Source organism: Apodemus sylvaticus, chromosome 3 (assembly GCF_947179515.1).
Source record: "Apodemus sylvaticus chromosome 3, mApoSyl1.1, whole genome shotgun sequence".
NCBI classification, from domain to species: domain Eukaryota; kingdom Metazoa; phylum Chordata; class Mammalia; order Rodentia; family Muridae; genus Apodemus; species Apodemus sylvaticus.
In genome coordinates, this window is record NC_067474.1 from 118579993 (window position 1) to 118602408 (window position 22416).

The 22416-nt window shown below is 38.7% G+C and overlaps 1 protein-coding gene across 3 annotated transcripts in view; it reads left to right on the forward strand.

Annotated features, from left to right (window-relative positions):
- The window catches only part of Oma1 (OMA1 zinc metallopeptidase), a 52779-nt gene that overhangs the window by 2139 nt on the left and 28224 nt on the right, over positions 1-22416 (forward strand). For all 3 annotated transcript variants that reach the window (XM_052176875.1, XM_052176877.1, XM_052176876.1), the window contains exons 2-7: positions 2219-2713; positions 5006-5234; positions 8005-8178; positions 8286-8393; positions 11764-11892; positions 14115-14189. In XM_052176875.1, the coding sequence (XP_052032835.1) occupies positions 2238-2713; positions 5006-5234; positions 8005-8178; positions 8286-8393; positions 11764-11892; positions 14115-14189 (1191 nt within the window). In that variant the 5' untranslated portion in view covers positions 2219-2237. The remainder of the gene's footprint in view (positions 1-2218; positions 2714-5005; positions 5235-8004; positions 8179-8285; positions 8394-11763; positions 11893-14114; positions 14190-22416) is intronic.

Consider the following 22416-nt stretch of genomic DNA (forward strand, 5'->3'; position numbering starts at 1 on the left):
TGATATCTACAACTCAGGGTCCCAGAACCAGGGTGGTCTGTGGTAGTAAGGAGAAAGATCAGTGGGACTGATTTAATGGGGTCTTTGATCTTTTGGATGTTAAAAATCCTAGGGCTAATTCAGTATAGTTTAGAATGTAGTCTGTAGAAGATTGGGAAGTTCGTGTAGGGGGATCCCTCAAATTGTTTCATGACAATTTAACATAGAAATATTAACTCACACTTGAACTTTTACAGCTGCCTACCATGAAAATGTCTTTGAGATCATTTATTTGTAAGATTTCTCTTCTGGGTGAAGAGAAGGAATTACTTTAGAGAGCTTACGAAACCCAGTCAGATGTGGAAAGCACAGTATGGTCTCAGAAACATGAAGGCCTTCAGGTTGCTTATGCATGAATTGGTTCTCAGTCTGTCTCAGCCCCGTCCCCTTCCTCTGCCCCCCACCCCCCACCCCACGCGCCTTTGCTTCCTCTTGCCCTCCCTGTGGTCTCTTACATATCATAGGTATATTCCATTATTCTTTCAGTGCAAACATGTGTGGAGCTTTTCCTCACAAGTCTAGCTTGCATGCCCATTGTTTGCTGCAGCACCAACTGTATATAGGCTCTACATACACGTCTTTATATTCATATGCTGGCTACGGCTTAATGTGAGATTTTCTCTGAGGTAGGTGTCTATTGCTGCCTTGAGAACAATGCCATTAGGGACTAACATGACCTCCTGGCCCATTTCCTAAGTTGAGGTCATGGCCCTGGAGAAGTGTCAAAGCTTTACAACAGTAAATCATCAGATTTGAAGGAAAGAAAATGTATTCATGTTTCTTTTAGGTTTCATTTCTAGTACAAGGGCTTAAATATACTTACCTATGTGAAACAATTCATTTTCTTTTTGTCTTTCTCCTACCCAATGGCATAAGAACAACTTTTGCCTTGTGTAACCAGCTAGCTCACTGCTTTAACACATGGAATAGAGTTATAATAACAACTCGAATATCCTTGTCTGCTAATACTGCCATTTGTATTAGTTAGGAGTCAGCTTCCTTTGATTAATATTTCTTCTCCCTGAGAATCTCATTTTCTGCTTGGTAATTTTAAATTGAGAATTATATGTTACTAAATTTTTGATTCTTGAGGTTTTTGGGTTTGTTTTTCTTTGTTTTTTGTTTTTGTTTGTTTTTTTGTTAAGAAATTCTAAGATGTGGCTCTTAGATGCAGCTCAATCATTTAGAGCACTGTCTTACCAAGTTGGCTCCTATCTGAAAGCTGAGAGGGTGCTTGCTGGGTGTTTGTTTTAGTCTTTGTTACTGGGGTTAGAGCAGCTCTCACATCCGTGCTGGAGTGCTGGACTCTTTGGAGTTCCACCCAATTTCTGTGAATTACAAATGAGAACCTTTCCCTCTTAGATCAAAGGGAGCAGATACAGAACCCTGCCCTGTGTATTGTGCCCAGAAATTCTGGTTCTTTCCAAGCCTCAGGGGGCTTTCTTCCCTGTGTGACCAGCTAGTACTCTGCAGAGTAGGGAGGGGCCTGCACAGACCTTGAGTTCTCTCTTTTGGGTTGTGTTCCCTTCTGCCCATAGCTGTAAATGCCTGTTCTAGGTGTGTCTAGCTTCCCACCTTCAGTTTAGGGCAGTTAGAGGCTTAGTCGTTCTCTTGTGTGTGGTTTGGAAACTCCCCAGGCAGTTCTCTGGGGCAGTTGTAGGTTGAGTCTTGTTTGCCGTCATTCAGTCCTTGATTGCCTACCCCCAAGTGTGTGGAAATCCTCATTTTATGCGTTCCCTTTAAAAGTCAATTTTAGGTGGTATTAAAGTCTCTCTCTCTACATCCTGATTCTAATCAAATGCCCCATGGGTTTATTGGAATGAGTAAATTAAAAATCTTAAAGATAACATTTTTTTTGAGTTAGGCTTTTCTATCCCATTATACTCCTCTTTCTGTCAACTGATACACATTTGTTGTTTTATCGAAGCTATTTCTTATTCCACCAAATGATTTTCTGATCAAATAGAGTCCCTGCAACTAAAATAAAATGTTTTTTCTTTAAATGAAGTGAAAAAATGCAAGCGTTGAAAATAAGCAGTGCGTTGTGGGCGGTGGCAACAGAAGCCCAGGCACTCACCCTGAGATGTTCAGCACGTGCTTCTTAACCATTACCTTCCAAGTCTGTAAATGCGTGTTCCCACAGGTGTTTATATCTTATTTGTGTGTGTGTGTGTTCTAGAGAACCAAGCAAAAGTAAGATGAGCCTCCTTTATGGACTGCAGTCTGCCAGGAGAAATCCATTTCTCACCGGAGTGAATAACCTGGCCAACAGGAGACAGTGGATCCCCCCAGCAAGCTGTCCACTTGCACCAAGACCCAGAGCAGTGAATGCATATTGGGGACTAAACACAGTCAGTCACTATCATTCAGTGACCTTACTGTCTGGAAACTTTCATTTCCGTAGGCCTCTCAATAACAAAAGATCAAGATGCCTCTCAAGTGCCCAAAACATGGAAATGGGGCTGCTTACTTACAGATGTACTGTGCAGGGTGATTCTTTTCGAAGACAAGTGGCTGGTGTTCCTGGGCTTGCAGCCTCCTGTTCCCAGAACTGTCCTGCTCTAAGAAAGGCCCAGAGTTTCCACACATCTGCACGGGCTCAGGCTGCCCCAGTCCCTCTCTTGCTGCTCATTCTGAAACCAGTGCAAAAGCTCCTTGCTATCATCGTGGGCAGGTAAATATACTTTGGGAGGAAAACAATGTTTGTTAAAGTTCTTGAAATTTTATGTTCACATTTGTATCAACTTATAAGAATTTTTAATAATTAAACTTGAGTATTTGTAAAACTACTTTTAAGGAAACCTTTCTCTATGCCATATTCAGCTCAAAATTTGAGTTTCTAAAGGTAAATTCTATCAGTCTTATGTGTATGATTTTAATAATCTTGAAATAATTTACTGCAAATTTATTGTACAGAAATTTGATCTTTACATTTTTGTCGGTTGAGATATCCCTAAAAGATTTCACATTTCTAATTATAGGGATAATGGGAAATGTTGACAACGGTTTGTGTAACAACAGCACTTAAGAACCTTGCCTTTTGATTTTGTGGAATTTTAGGCAGTCAACATGAAATGAAGGACGCCATTCATATAATTAGGGGCTCAGCCTTAGCCACATTAATAAAGTTTATCCCACCATTCTGGTTTCAGAGGATTTTTGTTACATTGCTCTTGGTAGTCCTTTATAACTGCATTTTATATCGAAGTGGCTGTTTCTCAACCTTTTTTCCTTATTTCATGAAGGGTGAAGAAAGCAAATCTGTCTCTTCATAAAGTTTTGTTTTGTTTGCTAAATATACTGACCCTCCTTGTCATCTGCTTCCTTCCATACTAGCAACCCAGTCTACTTGTATCAAATCCAAGAATTTTTCTGTAATATATTTAATTCTCTATGTTTGATGTTGACAGAAAATAGGTATCTACATTGGATGCTCAGTAACAGATGCATCCTCATTTGTAGGGATGATCACTTTGTGAGTTCTATTCCTATAAAATTGTTTGATTTTGCTGTTGAGTTTACCATTATAAATTTCCTCTTACAATATATTATACATATGTTACAGGTAAGTAGTAATGCTGTAAACATAATAGGAAAGGAGTATACTTCATTGTTTTATGGCCCTTCTGGTTCAGTCACTTTCTCTAAGGCATTTCACCCACGTCCCTGTATTAGACAGTCTCTAACACCGTGATGAAATACTTGAGATAATAAGGGAGCAAAGCTTTATTTAGGTTGATGCGTTCTGGGGTCTTGGTCCAAGGTGGCATAGACTGGGCTCACTCAGTGCATGATATGGGAATGCTGGTCCAGAGGAGACTTGTCCATTTCATGATGGTCAGGAAGGCAAAGACAGAAGCAGGTAGGGACTGGGCTTCTAATAGCCCCTCCAAGGACAGCTCTCCAGTGGCCCAACATTCTCTTACTAGTCCTGTTTCCCGTGGGTAATGCCACTTCTAGTAGTGCCACAGGCCAAGGGCCAAGCCTTTGATATTGAATACATAGACTTTTGGTAGATACTTCCAAAGATAGCAGGGACTTAGTAAAATTGTAACTTCACAAAATTGTTTTGTCTAATGAATTCTTGTCAAGGGAGATTTCTCATGTGTGTGTGTATGTGTGTATGATAAATTTTATTAAGACCTAAAAAAATGTATGCATAAGAAATATTTTGTCCTGCTGTTCAAAACATTGTTTTGTCAAAATGTTTGTGTACCTAGCCTGGCACTTGAGAGTACTACTGTCTACTACTGCCAGCTAGCAAACCCTCCCTGATGGCATCTGTAACAGCACCCATTTCATGCCTCTGATGCTTCTGATCTTCACCCCCTCCTACTCCCCCTAGATGATAGTGGAGCTGCTGTTTCTGTCTGAGCAGTGCTGCTTACTGAGGGTCCGTGCTGAGGGAGTGCCTCCTGTTCCTTGCTGGAGCACTGAGGGGCAGTGGGAAAGGCACAGTTTATCCTTATGATGCCAGGATGCTTGTCTGAGGACTTCATCCTTGCTAAGTGGTCAGTCTCAGGAATGGCTTTCCCCTACTACTGGGTTTTCCTCTTGCTACCTCTGAGGCCTTGGCTAGGTTGTTCTCTGTAACAAGGTGTTAGAAAGAGCAAATGAGGTGACACGTGCATTATGATTAGAACAGCACTTAACATATAGTAAATAGTAAGTGTTATTTGTAGGAGTTATAACAGCACTGTTCCTCATTCTTGCGATTGCCTTCACACTAGCTGAAGTGGGAAATTCAAGTGAGCTTAGGATTGTTAATTATAATTTTGTAGAGTTGATGACTTTCAATCCTCCAGCTAAGAATTTTCTAAGTTAGAAAGCTATGTGCGCAGAGAAATGTGCAAGAGAAGCATAACGGTAGAAGGGGTTGGTGACGTAAAATCCTAGCACATGGTCTTGAGTTTTAGTGAGGTGTGAACATGCATTTACCAGACAGGCCATTTCTGATTTGTCACAGGGGCATAAGGAAATGGTGGCAAGCACTTCCCCCTAACAAGAAGGAGCTCTTTAAAGAGAGCGTGAAGAAGAACAAGTGGAGGCTGCTCCTTGCTCTGACTGCATTTGGACTGCTGTTTGTAGTGTTTTATTTCACTCACCTGGAAGTGAGCCCTGTCACTGGAAGGAGCAAACTACTGTTGGTGGGCAAAGAGCACTTCAGACTCCTGTCAGACCTGGAATATGAAGTCGTAAGTAGGAAGAACTGTCCGTAACTACACTGCGCAAGCTAGCACGCAGAGTAGGAAGCTTTCTTAAATACGGAAGATGCATTGCTTTTGATTTTAGTTTTTGACACAGCATTAGTTATTTTCTCGAAGGTCTCATACTTGGGAAAGGTGTTTGCAGTGTCCTCCCAGGCAGCCAGCTCCTGCAGCTCAAGTTTGTGCTTCGCGGTGCCCCCGCTCAGGAACGCCTTCCTTGATGCTCAGGCTGGATCAGACTGTGACTCAGTCAGGCAGAGCTGAGAGCTGGACTTCTGTGACCCTGTTCATCTTTGGCAGGACTGTGGTTGGGTCCTAGCTTTTCTTCCCTTTGTTTTCTTTACATTATGGAACTTTCCATGGTCTGTGTCCCTCTCCCTTTTTAGGCTAAGCTCCGTGGGGCCAACATCTTTGTTGGTTTGTTTATTCTAGGATCTAACACCATGCAAACTAGTGCTTAGTTTTTATCGAAGGCGTAAACACACTAAGAATTTTTATACCTTGAAAGTCAGTACAAGTTAGTTGTTTCCCAAGCATCAGTTTTGACTGAAATTTTATTGTATTTCCTGCCATTTTTTTTCTTCTTAAAACAGAGTTTTGCAGTGTAGTCTGGGGTTGGCCCTCAACCTGTGGCCCTTAAGCCTCCTAAGCGATAAGCTCTATGGTATGTGTACCCATAATCACTTGTTTTCTGACTACAAAATAGTGGTGGGATTCAGAAATCTCAGCTCATGATGTATAGTAACTCAGGGAGAGACAGTATACAGTGTGTTCTCGTGTATCCTCAAGGATGGGACCATCATCGTATTTTAGTATTTACCACGTACAGGGAAGCGCTGGATGCCATTATTGACTAGGTAACGGCTTCAGGTCTTCATATGCTTGTATACAAATGCACACATGAACTTATCAAAGCAAGTTATTAATAGCAATGACTTTTTTGCTATAAATGTTAATCTTAGCTAAGATAATAATAGTCTCTTAGAAGAATACAAACAAATTTAAACTATGTATTAGAATTTAGTTTTAATAGGAAGATAGATTTGAGAAAAACATTTTGGCAAGATTGGAACAAACCTTGTAAAAAATTTTAATTATCTTCTATTCAGATAGTTTAAAATTTAAAATACAAGCATATATGAATGGATTTGCATATATAAGTGTGCTGTATATATACATATGGATCTGTATGCATATATAAGTGTGTTCATGTGAATAGACATTTATTTTTACTGCTTAATTTATTGGCCTGTGAATTTAAACATTCTTATAGAGCTGTTATAAAGTACTCTAATTACATAGGGTGCAAACTAGTGTGTTGTTAACTTGACACAAGCTAGAATCATCTGAGAGGTGGGAGCCTCAACTGAGAAAATGCCTGTATAAGATTGGCCTGTACATAGGCAGGGTGGGGCATTAATTAATGCTTGAAGTGCAAGGTCCCTGCTCATTGTAAGCGTGCTGCCCTTGGGTAGGTGGTCCTAGGGTATATAAGAAAACAAACTAGCAAGCCCTGGAGAACATAAGAGCATTCTTCCATGGTTTCTGTTTCAGGCTCTGCTTCCAAGTGCTTGCCTAGAGTTCCTTTGATGATGGTCTGTGGACTGAGAGTTGTAAGCTGGAATAATCCTTTTTCTCCCCAAGTGCCTTTTGGTTGTGGTGCCTATCACAGCAATAGATACCAAACTAAGATACAGATAAGAGTCTCTTGATTGTTTTAGAAGAGTTAATAGAGGGCCTTTGTTTATAACTGTTAAATTAGTCTTTAAAAATGATAATTGATGTAGTCTTTAGGTTCATATTCTATGAAGTCATATATTTTAATGCATCTTAAAAAGGTTATCAACTTGATTTGAATGTTAAACTATATATTTTATGAAAATTAAGTATTTGTAGACTATCCTTAATTTTCTCAGTATATATGAGAGAATCTCTCATAAAAAGCTCAGAAAAACTGTTTCCATGTAAGAGATGTCCAGCATTATGAGAGGAAGTGATTTGTTTATTTAAATTAGCATTATGTGAGGAAGTGATTTGTTTATTAACTCTGAGATTTTAGTGATTTTCTTTCAGTCTGTGTGGATCAAACACTTTAGAATTAGTGAGATATTGTCCCTTTCTATAAAAGCTTAAGTCTGTATTATGAATAGGGTATTCTTCATTTAGTGGATTATAAAAGTAATTAATTTTCTTTGACCCACCCACTCTCCCTCCCTCCCTCCCTCCCTCCCTCCCTCCCTCCCTCCCTCCCTCCCTCCCTCCGTCCCTCCATCCTGGTTACTGGTCTCCAGTGTTTGGATCACAAGGATGTCTAAGCACACTGGTCGTATGTAGTGTTGAGGATCGAACTGTGTTCTTGTACATGCTGTGAGAGTGAGTGAGCACTCTACCAATTGAGTTACAGTTTTTTTTTTTATATGAAAATTTTAAGATGAGATCTAGGCAGCTTTGTTTTCTGAAGTTCTTAGGAAAGTAGAAATAGTTCAGCATTTTACTTGCATATAGATTAATAGAACAGAATAAAACTTGGATTTAATCATGTTTATATAAAAATTATAATTTATTCCTCTGTGAGAAACCATACTGCTTTTCCATGAATAATTCAAATTACAGAAATTTGAGTGTTTAATATATGTAAATTTTTGCACAATTCAAGATTAAAATACTCAATACTCATCAGATACCCCTCCATGAGGCAGCATAAGCATTTTGTAGTGAAAAATCTCTTAAATAATACTTTTTTAAAAAAATATTCTAGTGGATGGAAGAATTTAAAAATGATCTGCTGCCTGAGAGAGACCCCCGGTACCTGACTGTTAAAGAAGTGGTTTGTCATCTGACACGGTGCAATCAAGACATCCCAGGAATCTCTGAGATCAACTGGGTGATTCATGTGGTCAATTCCCCAGTTGTCAATGCCTTTGTGCTTCCAGTAAGTAAATTCTTTATATACAGTTTTTTTTTCTTCTTTTTTGTTGCTAGCTTGAGTGTCCTTAGGTTTTACTGTGGGCTAATTGCTTGTATTCTCCTTATGTGCAGAATGGGCAAGTGTTTGTTTTCACTGGGCTTTTGAACAGTGTGACTGACATGCACCAACTCTCCTTCCTCCTGGGCCATGAGATTGCACATGCGATCCTGGGGCATGCCGTGAGTACCCATGATTTGCAGCTGTCGAGTGTTGCTTTGATATTAGCAAGTGGAATCCTTTAAGGAACACAGTCTTTTCTTCTCCTTTGAATTTTTTCTTCTTCTTTTAATGATGGACTGTAATTGCCTTATTCTGTACCTGAAAAAACGTGATTAGCTTATTTTGAGACTTTCTGCAGTCTTTAGTATATGATCCTGAATAATTAGTGTTTCTCTAAAATACTGTTTTTATCGCCTGTCTCTTTTGCTAAAAAGTAATTAGTTTCAGCCTCTAATTATTTCACTTTAAGTTTTAAATTTCCATAATTATTAACATACTTATAAACTAGTCAGAAAATTAATTGTTGAAAAGTGATACTACTATTTAAGTGGTAAATCAGTTTTGTTCTTACAATTTTCAAATGATGGCTTGGAATATTGTTGAAAGATGCCTGAATGATATGCAATATAGATTTAATGTGGAACAGTAATGACATGGCAAGAGTAGTTTACAAAACTTTATGTAATATGTTCCTTCTCATTCATAGCTTTAACTTATAGGTATGTATTTGTCATCCCTGGTTTTTAATATTAGGAAACTAACATCTGAAAAGACATAGGTCTTTAATAAAGATGTAAAAACGGATGTATTTTTGTACTCATTTTTGATTGCTATTCATTAAAAATATGAATGACTCTTTTCTGCATGTCACTTGAGATAAATATATTTTTTATTTTTTAATCAGAACATGCAGGTAAATATTTGTGAAGGGATTACTACATGCTAAATAATAAATGCAAACACTATTAACTTCAAATGAAAACTATAGTATTTATTATTAATCTTCCTCAAAGTCTTTTAAAATTCTACCTATTCCTTAGAGGAATAAAAGTGAGGTGGGCCACTGTTGGTTTATTTTGAAGCATCTCTGATTTCTTGTAATCTACTGGAAAAAGAAATGTTTCCTAAATAGATACAAGAATAAATCTAAGCTATAGAAATATCATCATTGTACTGTGTTCTAACTTCACTCACATAATGGTGTTATAAGGCATCAGTGATCTATTAATGAGTGACCCAGAGACTTTCTCTTTGTTTAACAAGCGTGGGCCCAAGATTGCTTTCTCCACTTCTTTCCCTGTGCGCATGCATGCATGTGTGCATGCGTGCGTGAGAGAGATCTATAGAGAGACCTATCTGTCCCTGTTACCTGTATGTGTTTGACTCTGTGCTTGTGTCTCTGTTTATGCCTGTCCATAACAAAGGACTTGGTTTGTATTGAACAATACAGAAAACACAGTAATCTTTAAACAGAAATCAATGGGTTCGCAAGAAGAGGTGACGTTAATGACCCGCAGTAGCAAGCACCCAGTGCTGCAATCAGGTGCTCCCATCCTATATCTGCATGTTGCTTTCAACATTTATAGGGCATATTTTGTTTAAGGATGCTTTCAACCTGTTGGCTGTTTTCAGCAAATGATCACCACAACACACACACACACACACACACACACACACACACACACACACACATTATTCTGGGTTTGGCATGGAAAGTAACAATTTAAGATTAAAGCTATACGTTAGTTTAGATTGTAAAAGCTGTATGCATTTTAAATTCAAGGCATAGTAAGTTTGGTTATATTGCTTATTTTTTAAAGGTAGATTAAACTTACACAGTAGGACAGCAGGTTAAGTACATAGTGTAGTGTTAAATGATCTTAAGGCATATTCTTTTATCAATTTGACTGTGAGATCTAGAAAAGTTCATTCTCCTTGGGGTCAAGAGATTAGCTTTGGCTGTTGTAGCTTTAAAAGGTGTTACCATACTGCTGACTTGATTTCTGGCATCCAGCCTGTGCCTGCTGTCAGTGGAAGGCCACCACTGCCATCACACAAGGTGGCAGTCTGTGAGGGAGGCAGGGAGCAACTTTAATGGAAAGCAGTTAACATTGCGATGACAAAGGGCTCATTGATCAATGCAGTGTTTTCTCTTTTGGAAATCCTAGTTTTGATTAAATCAGCTCTTACGCTGCTTCCTCTTTCTATAAATATACAGGTTTAAAATATTACTAGGCCAGGTGTTATAGCCATGCCTTTAATCCCAGCACTTAAGGAGGCAGAAGCAGGGAGATATACGTAAGTTAGAGTCCTGCCTGGTCTATAAATCAATTTCCAGGATAGCCAGGGCTACACAGAGAAATCCTGTCTCAAACAAACAAGCAAACAAAAAACCAGAACCAAAAAGTTTCTATTTTTGAAGGCTAATAGCAGTTATACTCTAAATAACTCAAAGCAAGGCATTTCTCTTCATAAACACTTTGTCATTTTGACTTCAGTCTTCTGTGGTAAAACAGTTCAATAATTATTTTACAGCTAACAGCTGTTTCTGTGTGATAGTTGGTTCTGTGAAAGGTTATATTGATAAGTCTGGTTTTGGTGTGCGGTGACTAAGCCCATGCATTTACCTTGTACAGACATTATTGTGCAGAATGCACTTTTTTACGTAGATCTTTACTGCTTAGTGCTGTGATTCTGCCTGAAACTCACAGAACTCAGCTCTCAGTGAGAAATACGAAACTTACAGAATCAAAAACTTGTATCAATGTATTATGCTTTTGTGTATTAAGTCATAAACCCAAAACACTTTTATGTAAAGTAAATTTGAAATCCTTTCTGATTTTTCATGTGTTAGGTGTATATATGTGTGTGTGTGTGTGTGTGTGTGTGTGGTTTTATGTAACAGTATAAATGCAATGAATACTTTTATTTGATTTGTAGAATATAGTGTTTGCATTAGATACCAAAATAGGCTTGTCTTGGATTTTTGTTCCTTTTAGTAATTAATAGCTGCATGGATTGGGACAATCATAAAATTCCCATTTCCATTATCTATGAGATGAGGTTTATTGAACCAGAAAAATTTTTGTATCTGCGAATATAAGAAACTATAGTTTATTGTCACTGTCTTTGACGATGAATAATTAGTTTGGCAAAAGTAGTAAAATGTCATAAGGGCATAAATGGCTCATAATGTGTAAGCAAAGAAAAGGGACTTTCCAGGAAATGGCTTGGACATGAGGGGAGAAATTTGGGTCTTTGGTTGCTGATATGGCTCACCAAGTAACCATGATGGCCCCGAGCCTGACAGATCTCTGGTCTCACACGTGGAAGCAGAGAACTTACTCTCACAAGTTGTCCTCTGACCTCTTTGTACTGTAGCATACCCATGTCCAAATACATGTACCACAAAAATACATATAATAATCTTTTTTAAAAAATTGCTCTTGGCTTGTGTTGGCCAGTTTAATATGATTAAATAGTGTTTAGAAAGTATAAATATTGTCTCCATTTACTAATTGTGGTTGTCATTATGTTGACTATTCTTAGGCAGAAAAGGCTAGCTTGGTTCATTTGCTGGATTTCCTTGGTATGATTTTTCTCACAATGATTTGGGCCATTTGTCCACGAGATAGCTTGGCAGTTCTGGGCCAGTGGATACAGTCAAAGTTACAGAAGGTAAGTCTGAGGTGGTGTGTGGTGAACATGCCACACTGTTCATGTAAAGCAGTATGTGTCCGAATTTGAAGTCTTTCCTAGTCAACAGTACTGAATTTAGTGTCTGTTTTACTCTTATAGGTGCTGTTCCCTTCTGCCATTTAATTAAGAAATACTACATTTGTGCAGTGATTTTTTTAAGGATTGATTAAAAGAGCTAGAGCTCCAACTTTGGAATAATAATTATTATTTTCTTAATTCATAGTTGTTGATATTACAGAAAGAAAACCTAGTCACTGCTCCATCTCTTTGTTCTGTCACTGTACTGTCAGTGGAGTTGATGGAGTTTCCCTTTATGTACAAGTAGATGCTTTTTAAAATAATAGAATCACAAGAGGTGATGATGACAAGGGCGATGTAGTCGTTTTTCTCTTGAAATTCTAAATGAGCCCCACCTCGTGAGCATGATTTTTCTATTTAATAATTTAAACTGAAGATAAACCAGGGATTCCTTTAGTGTGGATTCTTTTCTCCTGAACTGAGGCCCTCAGTGACTGTTGTCAGGAGATGCCTTTTTCTTTGCAAGCCCTGCTCATCAGGCTGTGGGAGCAGAGAGGGATGCTGGCAGCGCTGCACTGTGGAGTGGGAATTGCTCCTATTCCTTGCCATTCCCTTAGTTGCCGTGGCGACTGGATTATTATTGCTGTGTGGCTTTGTCCTGGTATTACAGGCTGCTCTCTTGCGTATACAGCCTCTACTCAGTAGATGCCCGTGGTTCTTGTTCTCCACAGTGTCTTGATGGCTCAGTGGTTTAGAGCCTGTGTTCTTCTTGCAGAGGACCTGGGTTCAGTTTGGTTCCCAGAACCCATATGACCATCTGGAGGCAGAGGATTATATGCCATCTTGACTTTCTTGTGTACCAGACATAATCACGGTATACTTACATGCAGGCAAAATCACTTATATGCATAAGATAAAATAAACCCGAAAGTAATAATTTAGATGAATGCCTGGGTGAGCTGCCATAGCGGTGCACATCTATAGTCCCAGCTGCCTGAGAAGCTAAGGCAGGAAGGAGGTTTGCTTGAGTTCATGAATTTGAGACAGCATGACCTTAAATGCCAAACACTTACAATTATGTTCAAGAGTTCAAAATCCACCTAGTCACCCACCTGCCCACCCATCCACCTGCTCACTCACCCCTCCTCCATTTACTCACTCACTCACACGGGATTGAGAGCCACTTTTTAAAAACATTTTGCATAGTACCTGGCACAAAGTAAGAACTCAGCTAATAGGGATGATTCTTTTTATTCTTGGCTCATGGATTACTCTGTACAGATTGCGGAGTTTGTTACTGTTCTTAGCCTCATTTTGCATATCCCCTTATGAGTTCTGTTGAAGCTGATGCTTTATTGTGTTAGCACGTTCAGTGGCACACTCAGCCTGCTCGCTGAGCGCTGACACTGCCATGCAGTGCTTCAGCTTACACAGATGTACTGAGCGGGAAGGACGTCATGTTCTGTGCTCACATACTGTGAACGGAGGTGCAGGTTGCTTGTATCCATAATGAGTATGTTGCTGGGTTTGAAAAGTTGCTCAGTGGATAAATAGCTCCTTTTTCAAAAGTTCTGCTTATTGATCCATCTCCTACAAAGTTTTAGTACTTACTGCAAATTAAAATTTAATTGGAAAACATACTCATAAATATAAGTAATTAGGAAAATTGAAGTTAGGATAGCTTTGTTTTAAAAAATTGAAGTCAGAAGAAAATTTTATTTTCCTAACTAAATCAATATTTAGAAAAGGAAATGAAGATAATTCATCACAGAAGAGCCTCTGCTCTGTGGTTAGTTTCCTGCTAGTGTTACTGGCTCTCATACACCTATATTTTCTTGATTTCCCTTTAGAGTTGTGAGATTAACGTTTCTTGGCAATAGTGAAGCTTGCACCAGTGTGTGCACTTAGGCAGAACTCTGTTCAGCCATGGAGACTATGAGTAGAAAAGGAAAGAAGCTAATGGCAGCCCAGGCTGTCAGGGAAGGCACGTGCCTCCCGTTCCCGATTGTCATGTTTAAAGTATGAGTCCATTGCAGAAATTTACACACATTTACATTTTATACTTGAGAGGACAGAGATTTCATACTAAATTTTTAGTGAAATTAATTTAACATTCATTTTTAAGTTCCTTTGATCATGAAATGAATTTGCTTAATTGAGTTTTCTATCCTGTTTCGTTTTAGTATATGTTTGATAGACCATACAGTAGAACATTGGAGGCTGAAGCTGACAAAATTGGACTACAGCTGGCTGCAAAGGTAAAGTGATTAGTAACTGGAAATACAGTGTTCCTGTTGTATTATATGTCAACATCCAATTGACAATAACGTGTGCTGTCTTAACATTCGGCAATGTTTGGTACAAGTGCAGGCCAAACATTAAGACATGTACTGTGTTGACTCATCTTTATAATACTATAACAAAATGCTGGATGTAGCTCAGGTATAATAAGAAGAGGTTTGTCCACAGGTGTGGAGATTCAGAGGCATGCTGATTGCCTGTGTTGGCTCAGCTGTAAGAATAGGAGAGGGTGGCACATGGCAAGACCGTGTGTAGAAGCAAATCAGTTACATCCAGACAAAGGGAGAGAAAAAGAGATTACAGTCACAGAGGTACAGTCTCCTTTCAAGGCATGTCCTCATAAGCAATCTCTTACTTAGCTCTACTTTTAATGGGTCTGCCATTTCCCATAGCACCATGTTGGGACTAGGCCTTTAATCACAATGGACCTTTAGGGGTTACTTAAATTTCACCAAGCCATAGTACTTTTTATGTAATTTTCATAAATCTATAATATTTGAAGATTGTATCTCTTAAAGGAATGGATGAATAACTGAAAATATTCATCAAATCTCTTCTTCATAGGAGGCTATAATTGGTACTATATATTAAGTCCTTTTTTTCAATAATTTAGTTTTGTATTCACTTACATCCCATTGCAGCCCCATTCTTCCTCTCCTCCCAGTCCCTCCCTTACAGATTCCTCTCCCCACTACCCTCTTCCCTTCTCCTCAGAGAAGGGGAAGCCCCCCTTAGGTACCACAGTACTCTGGGACTTCTAGTCCCAGGAGGACTAAGCACATTCTCTCCCTCTGATGTCCAACTAGGCAGTCCAGTTAGGGGAAGGGGATTCAGTGGCAGGCAGCAGAGTCAGAACAGCTCCTGCTCCAATTGTTAGGGGACCTTCATGATTACCAAGCTGCGCATCTGCAACAAATGTGTAGGGGAACTAGATCCAGTCCACATATGCTCTTTGGTTGGTAGTTCAGTCTCTAATGATCCCCAAGGGCCCAGGCTAATCGACTCTGTAGGCGTTCTTGTAGTGTTTTTGACCTCTCAGGTTTGTTCAATTCTATCCCCCACTCTTCCACAAGACTCCCTGAGCTCCCCTTGATGTTTGACTATAGGTCTCTCTGTATCTGTTTCCGTCCAATGCTGGATGAAACCTCTCAGGAGACAGTTACTCTCAGCTCCTGCCTGTAAGTATAGCAGAATATCATTAATAGTGTCAGGAGCTGGTTTCTCACATGGGATGGGTCTCAAGTTCAGCAGTCATTGGTTGGCTGTTTGTTCAGTTTCTGTTCCATCTTTATCCCTGCATGTCTTGTAGGCAAGACAAATTTTGGGTTAAAGGTTTTGTGTGTGGAAAAATTCTGTTTTCTCTGTGAACAGCTAATGAACTCAGCCCCTGTAAAACCTGTAATTCAATACCTGTAATTCCAGTACCTTGGAGGTGGAGGCAGGAGGAAAAAAGTTCATGCTAGCCTGAGCTACATTAGACCCTGTCTCAAAATTTTGCATGTATGAAACTTCCCTCCACTGGAAGTCATTTTTGGCTATAGGAGGTGATCACTTCAGACTCTCTTTTCATGCCTGTAGGAATCTCTCTCCCCAAAGCCTTCTGGTCCCAGGCCTCCAGCTAGTCCCAGAGATGCTACCACTGATATTCATTCTCCAAGCCCTCTTCCACACCTCAACATTGCCAAACTCAGTCTGTGAGACCACAGTCACCCTGATACCTAAACCACACAAAGACTCAATGACAAAAGAAAATTTCAGATCAATTTCTCTTATGAACATTGATGCAAAAATACTCAACAAAATACTTGCGAACTGATTCCAAGAACACATGAAAAAGAACATCCACCATAATCAAGTAGGCTTTATTCCAAGGATGCAGACATTATTCAGTATATGAAAATCCAATTATGTAATAAACCATATAAACAACTGAAAGGAAAGGATCACAAGATCATCTCATTAGACGCTAAAAAAGCCTTTGATATAGTTCAATACCCCTTCATGGCAAAAGTCTTGGAGAGATCAGGGATACAAGGTACATACCTAAACATAATAAAGGCGATAGCTAAAATCAAATTAAATGGAGAAAAACTTAAAGCAACTCCACTAAAATCAGGGATAAGACAAGGCTGCCCATTCCCTATCTCTTTAATATAGTACTTGAAGTTCTATTTAGAGCAATAAGACAACCAAAGGAGATCAAGGGGATACAAACTAGAAAGGAAGAAGTCAAAGTATCACTATTCACAGATGATGTGATAGTATATATAAGTGACCTCACAGAAATCTACCAGAGAACTCCTACAGCCGATAAATACCTTCAGCAAAGTGGCTGGATATAAAATTAATTCAGATCAGTAGCCCTTCTATATACAAGTGATAAATGGGCTGAGAAAGAAATTAGAGAGAGAATACCTTTCATAACAGGTCAAGTCATATAAACTCCCTTGGTGTAACTTTAACCAAGCGAGTGAAAGACATGGCGTGAACTGCATGACAAGACTTCAAGACTCGGAAGAAATTGAGGAAGATATTAGAAGATGGAAAGATCTCCCCTGCTCATGGATTGGTAGGTAGGATTAATATAGTGAAAATGGCCATCTTAGCAAAAACAAAATGCCATTCCCATCAATATTCCAACATGATTCTTTACAGACCTTGAAAGAGCAATTCTCAACTTCATATGGAAAAACAAAAAACCCAGGATAGCTAAAACAATCCTGTACAATAAAAGAACTTCTGGAGTTGTCACCATCCCTGATTCAAGCTATATATATATATATATACACCATAGAGCAATACTATAAAAACCACATGGCATTGGCATAAAAACAGACAGGTTGATCAATGGAATAAAATCAAAGACCCAGAAATAAGCCTACACACCGTTGGACACTTGATATTTGACAAAGAAGATGAAACCATATAACAGAGAAAGGGAAGATTCTTTAGTCAAAGTCTTAATCTTTATTAGAAATAATTCTTTTGCATGTATGAAATTTTTAGTTATAGAAATGAAGTATGCAAATTAAAACTTTAAAAAGATAATAGATATGTAATGTCTTCAGCCCTTTTTACTCTGTGTCCCTTCTGGGATGCCAGTGCTGCCTCTGTTCTGCAACCCTTGTTTCTGGAGCCTAAGGGGTTTTGAGAGAACAGGTCCATGTGTAGCTGTTTTCCCTCACTTGGAGAAGGTTAGACCTATTGTCCCTGTGCTGAGCATCTGAGTGTCTGCTACTGGGATGGGCTCTGGAGAGCAAGCAAGGTCTCGTGGAGCAGCTCTCTGTGAGCTCCAGAAATGGCTCTCGGGCTTCACAGGCTGAACGTTGTTTCTCTGTTGGAAGGATCCTTCCTATCTAGTTATTATTTTAACCACTTATGAGAGCTAAGTTATCAGTAGTAGTAGAACATTTTTTAAATGAGTAAAACTATAGTTTATATAGTAAATTAAAAAAACATTTGGCCTTTTGAGTTTCCAGTAGTTTTAATTATTAAAACTCACTATTTAAACTTCTCATTGTGAATATTAATGGATTTGGCTCTGTAAATAATATTACATATTTACAAAAGTTAAGTGTTTTTTAGTGTGTTAAGTAGGATCAAGTGAAGTATCAGGCTGCATCCATTAAGGAATTACCAAGTAAGGGACAAAAAGCCAGTATGTATGGGCTACTACTTTGAATGCACTGATCTGTCAAGTTTCCCTGTAAGCATGTTTAGTGCTGTGGTTAACAAAGTTTGATTTACCTTAATAAATTGCTTCTGTTTTATTTCTAAGAAACTTCATTATATTAGTTATTTTGTGTCACAAATAGAAGTGAACCATGTAATTCTGTTTTCTCTGAGAACATCTAATGAACTCAGCCCCTATAAAACCTGTAATTCAATACCTGTAATTCCAGTACCTTGGAGGTGGAGGCAGGAGGAAAAAGTTCATGCTAGCCTGAGCTACATTAGACCCTGTCTCAAAAAAGTTACTTTTGTCATAATAGTTGATTGCCACTTTGGAGATTTGCTCCCTTGTGACTAGTCATTCATCCACAGCCCATGATCCTTGTAGCTTTGTAATAGAGTTGGTACTATTGCCATAGCTCTGTTCTTTTCTTTTCTTTTTTTTTTTTTTTGAGTATGTATGATAAAGGTTTTATTAGTTTTTTTTTTTTTAACTGTTAAAAGAAATGGTATCGTCCTCAGCTGGTAGACATATCTGCTTTTGATTGTGTTTGACACAGTTTTCCTAACTTAGAGAGCAGTTATTTCCTGGACTTTATTCATGGAATGTTTAGTTTTATTAGGTAGTAAGTATTAATATGTTTTGAGCACTATCATGGGTTGTGACTGAAATATGTGTAGTTCTATGAAATATGTTCTCTAAAAAAAGAATAGTAATATTGTTGATGATGATAATCAAATAGATTATTTGTTCTTTTTTCTTTTTATTAAACTAATAAAATTTATTTTAAAATATACAACTCAGTATTGATATATTTTTAAGTCATCAAAATAATTTATAATAGCAAAATGCCTCTTAAATATACATGATATCTTCTGAAACTAAAAGTAATATCCACTCAACCAGTTTTTAAAATATATTTGGAATATTAAACATGATAGAAGTAGAAAAAAATCACTTATGAAGTCCTCAATGAAAGGAAATTGTAACAAGTTCCTGATTAGACAGAAACCAGTCCATCTCCAAGTGAGAATACCCAGCGTAATTGTAGCTTCATAGAATGAATTAGGTAGTGTTCCTTCTGTTTCTATTTTGTGGAATAGTTTGAAGAGTATTGGTGTTAGGTCTTCTTTGAAGGTCTAATAGAATTCTGCACTAAACCTATCTGGTCCTGGGCTTTTTTTGGTTGGGAGATTTTTTTTTCCCCCAAGACAGGAAAAAAATATTTTCCTCTGTATAGCCCTGGCTGCCCTGGAACTCACTCTGTAGACCAGGCTGGCCTTGAATTCAGAAATTCGCCCACTTCTGCCTCCCAAATGCTAGGATTAAAGGCGTGAGCCACCACCACCTGGCTGGTTGAGTGATTTTTAATGACTGCTTCTATTTGTTTAGGGGTTAAGGGACTGTTTAGATCTGATCCCGATTTATCTGTTTATCTGATCCTGATTTAACTTTGGCACCTGGTATCTGTCTAGAAATTTGTTCATTTCATCCCAGTTTTCCAGTTTTGTTGAGTATAGGCTTTTGTAGTAGGATCTGATGATTTGAATTTCCTCAGTTTCTGTTGTTATATCTCCTTTTTCATTTCTGATTTTGTTAATTTGAATACTATCTCTGTGCCCTCTGATTAGTCTGTCTAAGGGTTTATCTTGTTGATTTTCTCAAAGAACCAGCTCCTCGTTTTGTTGATTCTTTGTATAGTTCTTTTTGTTTTTACTTGGTTGATTTCAGGTTTTGTTGATTCTTTGTATAGTTCTTTTTGTTTCTACTTGGTTGATTTCAGCCCTGAGTTTGGTTATTTCCTGCTGTCTACTCCTCTTGGGTGTATTTGCTTCTTTTTGTTCTAGAGCTTTCAGGTGTACTGTCAAGCTGCTAAGGTATGCTCTCTCCAGTTTCTTTTTGAAGGCACTCAGAGCTATGAGTGTTTTGAACTTGGTTTTGTATATAAGGATTATACATATTTTGTCTGATTTATTGTTTGATGTTAAGATATAGTCATTTAAAAGATAACTTTCTTGCCTATAGAAATATAATTGACTTATGTTGACTACCTGTCTACCTTCTTCCCTCCTGCCATCCTCTCTTCCTTCTCAATCAGTGTTTCTCCATCTTATTATTAGTGTAATTTCCAGATCAATAAGCACAAGCTGACAGCAGGCAACTTTGTCTTCCCTATCTTATAAAGAGGAAATGTCTGCTTTTTTTCTTAGCTCTCATGGTTCTTGTAAGCTCTCTTGGAGGCTTCATTAGCTACTCTTCTGTTGCTGTGATAAACCATGATGACCAAGGCAGAAGGAATGGTGTATTTGGCTTATGGATTCAGAGAGAAAGGAGCCCAGCATTGCAGGGAAGCTTGCTAATGAGCAGCAGGCGTGGCATGGGCAGGACCCAAGAGAGTTACCAGGAATAGCTCCAGGCTTTTAATCTTAGAGCCCCCAGTGACACACTTTGTCTAGCAAGGCTGCAGTACCCAAACCTCCTTATACATGGGTCCCAGTTACAGAACTCAGGTCTTGAGTCTTGGCACCAAGGGCCTTTACTTACTGAGACATCTTGCCAGCCCATGGTTTTGGTTTTCTGAAATAGAGCCTCAGGCCATTCATGTCGGCCTCAAACTTCCTATGTGGCCAAAGTTATCCTTGGACTCTTGGCCCTCCTATCTCTATCTCCTGACTGTGTAAATCTCCTGTGTGCAAATGCCTGATATTCCTTATTCAAACCACCCTAGGGCCCATCAGATTGAATAGTCAGCCTTAAGTTCCTCATGGTTTGGGAAATGTTTTTTAATTATGAAAGAATATTGTATCTTGTCACATGCATTTGTTGAATTTATTGAGATGGTTATGTTATTCTCTTTTAATCTGTTAATGTGGAAAATTATATTTTTTTTAAATTAAGCTAACTGTATTAGTCAGGGTTCTCTAGAGTCACAGAACTATGGGTAGTCTCTATGTAGTTAGGGAATTTGTCAATGACTTACAGCTTGTAGTCCAACTCCAACAATGGTCAGCAGCAGCTATGGATGGAAGTTCAAGGATCTAGCAGTTGCTCAGTCCCTCGAGGCAAGCAGGCAAGGAAGAGTGAGAGTCTTCTTCCAATGTCCTTATGTAGTTCTCCAGCAGAGGGTGCAGTGTGGCCCAGATTAAAGGTGTGTGTGTGTCGTTCCCCCCCCCCCCCCTTTAATTCCAGATGACCTTGAACTCAGAGATCTCCTTGTCTCTTAATCTTCTGGAATTCATAGCCACTATGCTTTAAGATCTCCATGCCAAGATCTAGGTCAGAAACTTGTATCTCTGAGCCTCCAGATTAGGATCATAGGTGAGCCTTCCCATTCTTGATTGTAGTTCATTCTAGATATAGTCAAGTTGGCAACCAGGAATAGCCACTACAGCTAACCCTGTTTTTTTTTTTTTTTTTTTTAAGATTTATTTATTATTATATATAAGTACACTGTAGCTGTCTTCAGACACCAGATGAGGGTGTCAGATCTCATGGATGGTTGTGAGCAACCATGTGGGTGCTGGGATTTGAACTCAGGACCTTTGGAAGAGCAGTTGGTGCTCTTTTTTTTTTTTTAATTTATTGATAAATTTTTTACATTTCAAATGATTTCCCCTTTTCTGGACCCCTACTCCCTGAAAGTCCCATCAGTCCCCTTCCCTCCCCCTGTTTTCCCACCCAACCCTTCCCACTTCCCTGTTCTGATTTTGCTCTATACTGCTTCACTGAGTCTTTCCAGAAGAAGGGGCCACTTCTCCTTTCTTCCTGTACCTAATTTGATGTGTGGATTATGTTTTGGGTATTCCAGTTTTCTAGGTTAATATCCACTTATTAGTGAGTGCATACCATGATTCATCCTTTGAGTCTGGGTTACCTCACTTAGTATGATATTCTCCAGCTCCATCCATTTGCCTAAGAATTTCATGAATTCATTGTTTCTAATGGCTGAATAGTACTCCATTGTGTATATATACCACATTTTTTGCATCCACTCTTCTGTTGAGGGATACCTGGGTTCTTTCCAACTTTTGGCAATTATAAATAGGGCTGTTATGAACATAGTGGAACATGTATCCTTATTACATGCTGGGGAATCTATTGGGTATATGCCCAGGAGTGGTATAGCAGGATCTTCTGGAAGTGAGGTGCCCAGTTTTCGGAGGAACCGCGAGACTGATTTCCAGAGTGGTTGTACCAATTTGCAACCCCACCAGCGGTGGAGGAGTGTTCCTTTTTCTCCACACCCTCTCCAACACCTGCTGTCTCCTGAAGTTTTAATCTTAGCCATTCTGACTGGTGTAAGGTGAAATCTCAGGGTTGTTTTGATTTGCATTTCCCTAATGACTAATGAAGTTGAGCATTTTTTAAGATGTTTCTCCGCCATCCGAAGTTCTTCAGGTGAGAATTCTTTGTTTAACTCTGTACCCCATTTTTTAATAGGGTTGTTTGGTTTTCTGGAGTCTAACTTCTTGAGTTCTTTATATATATTGGATATTAGCCCTCTATCTGAT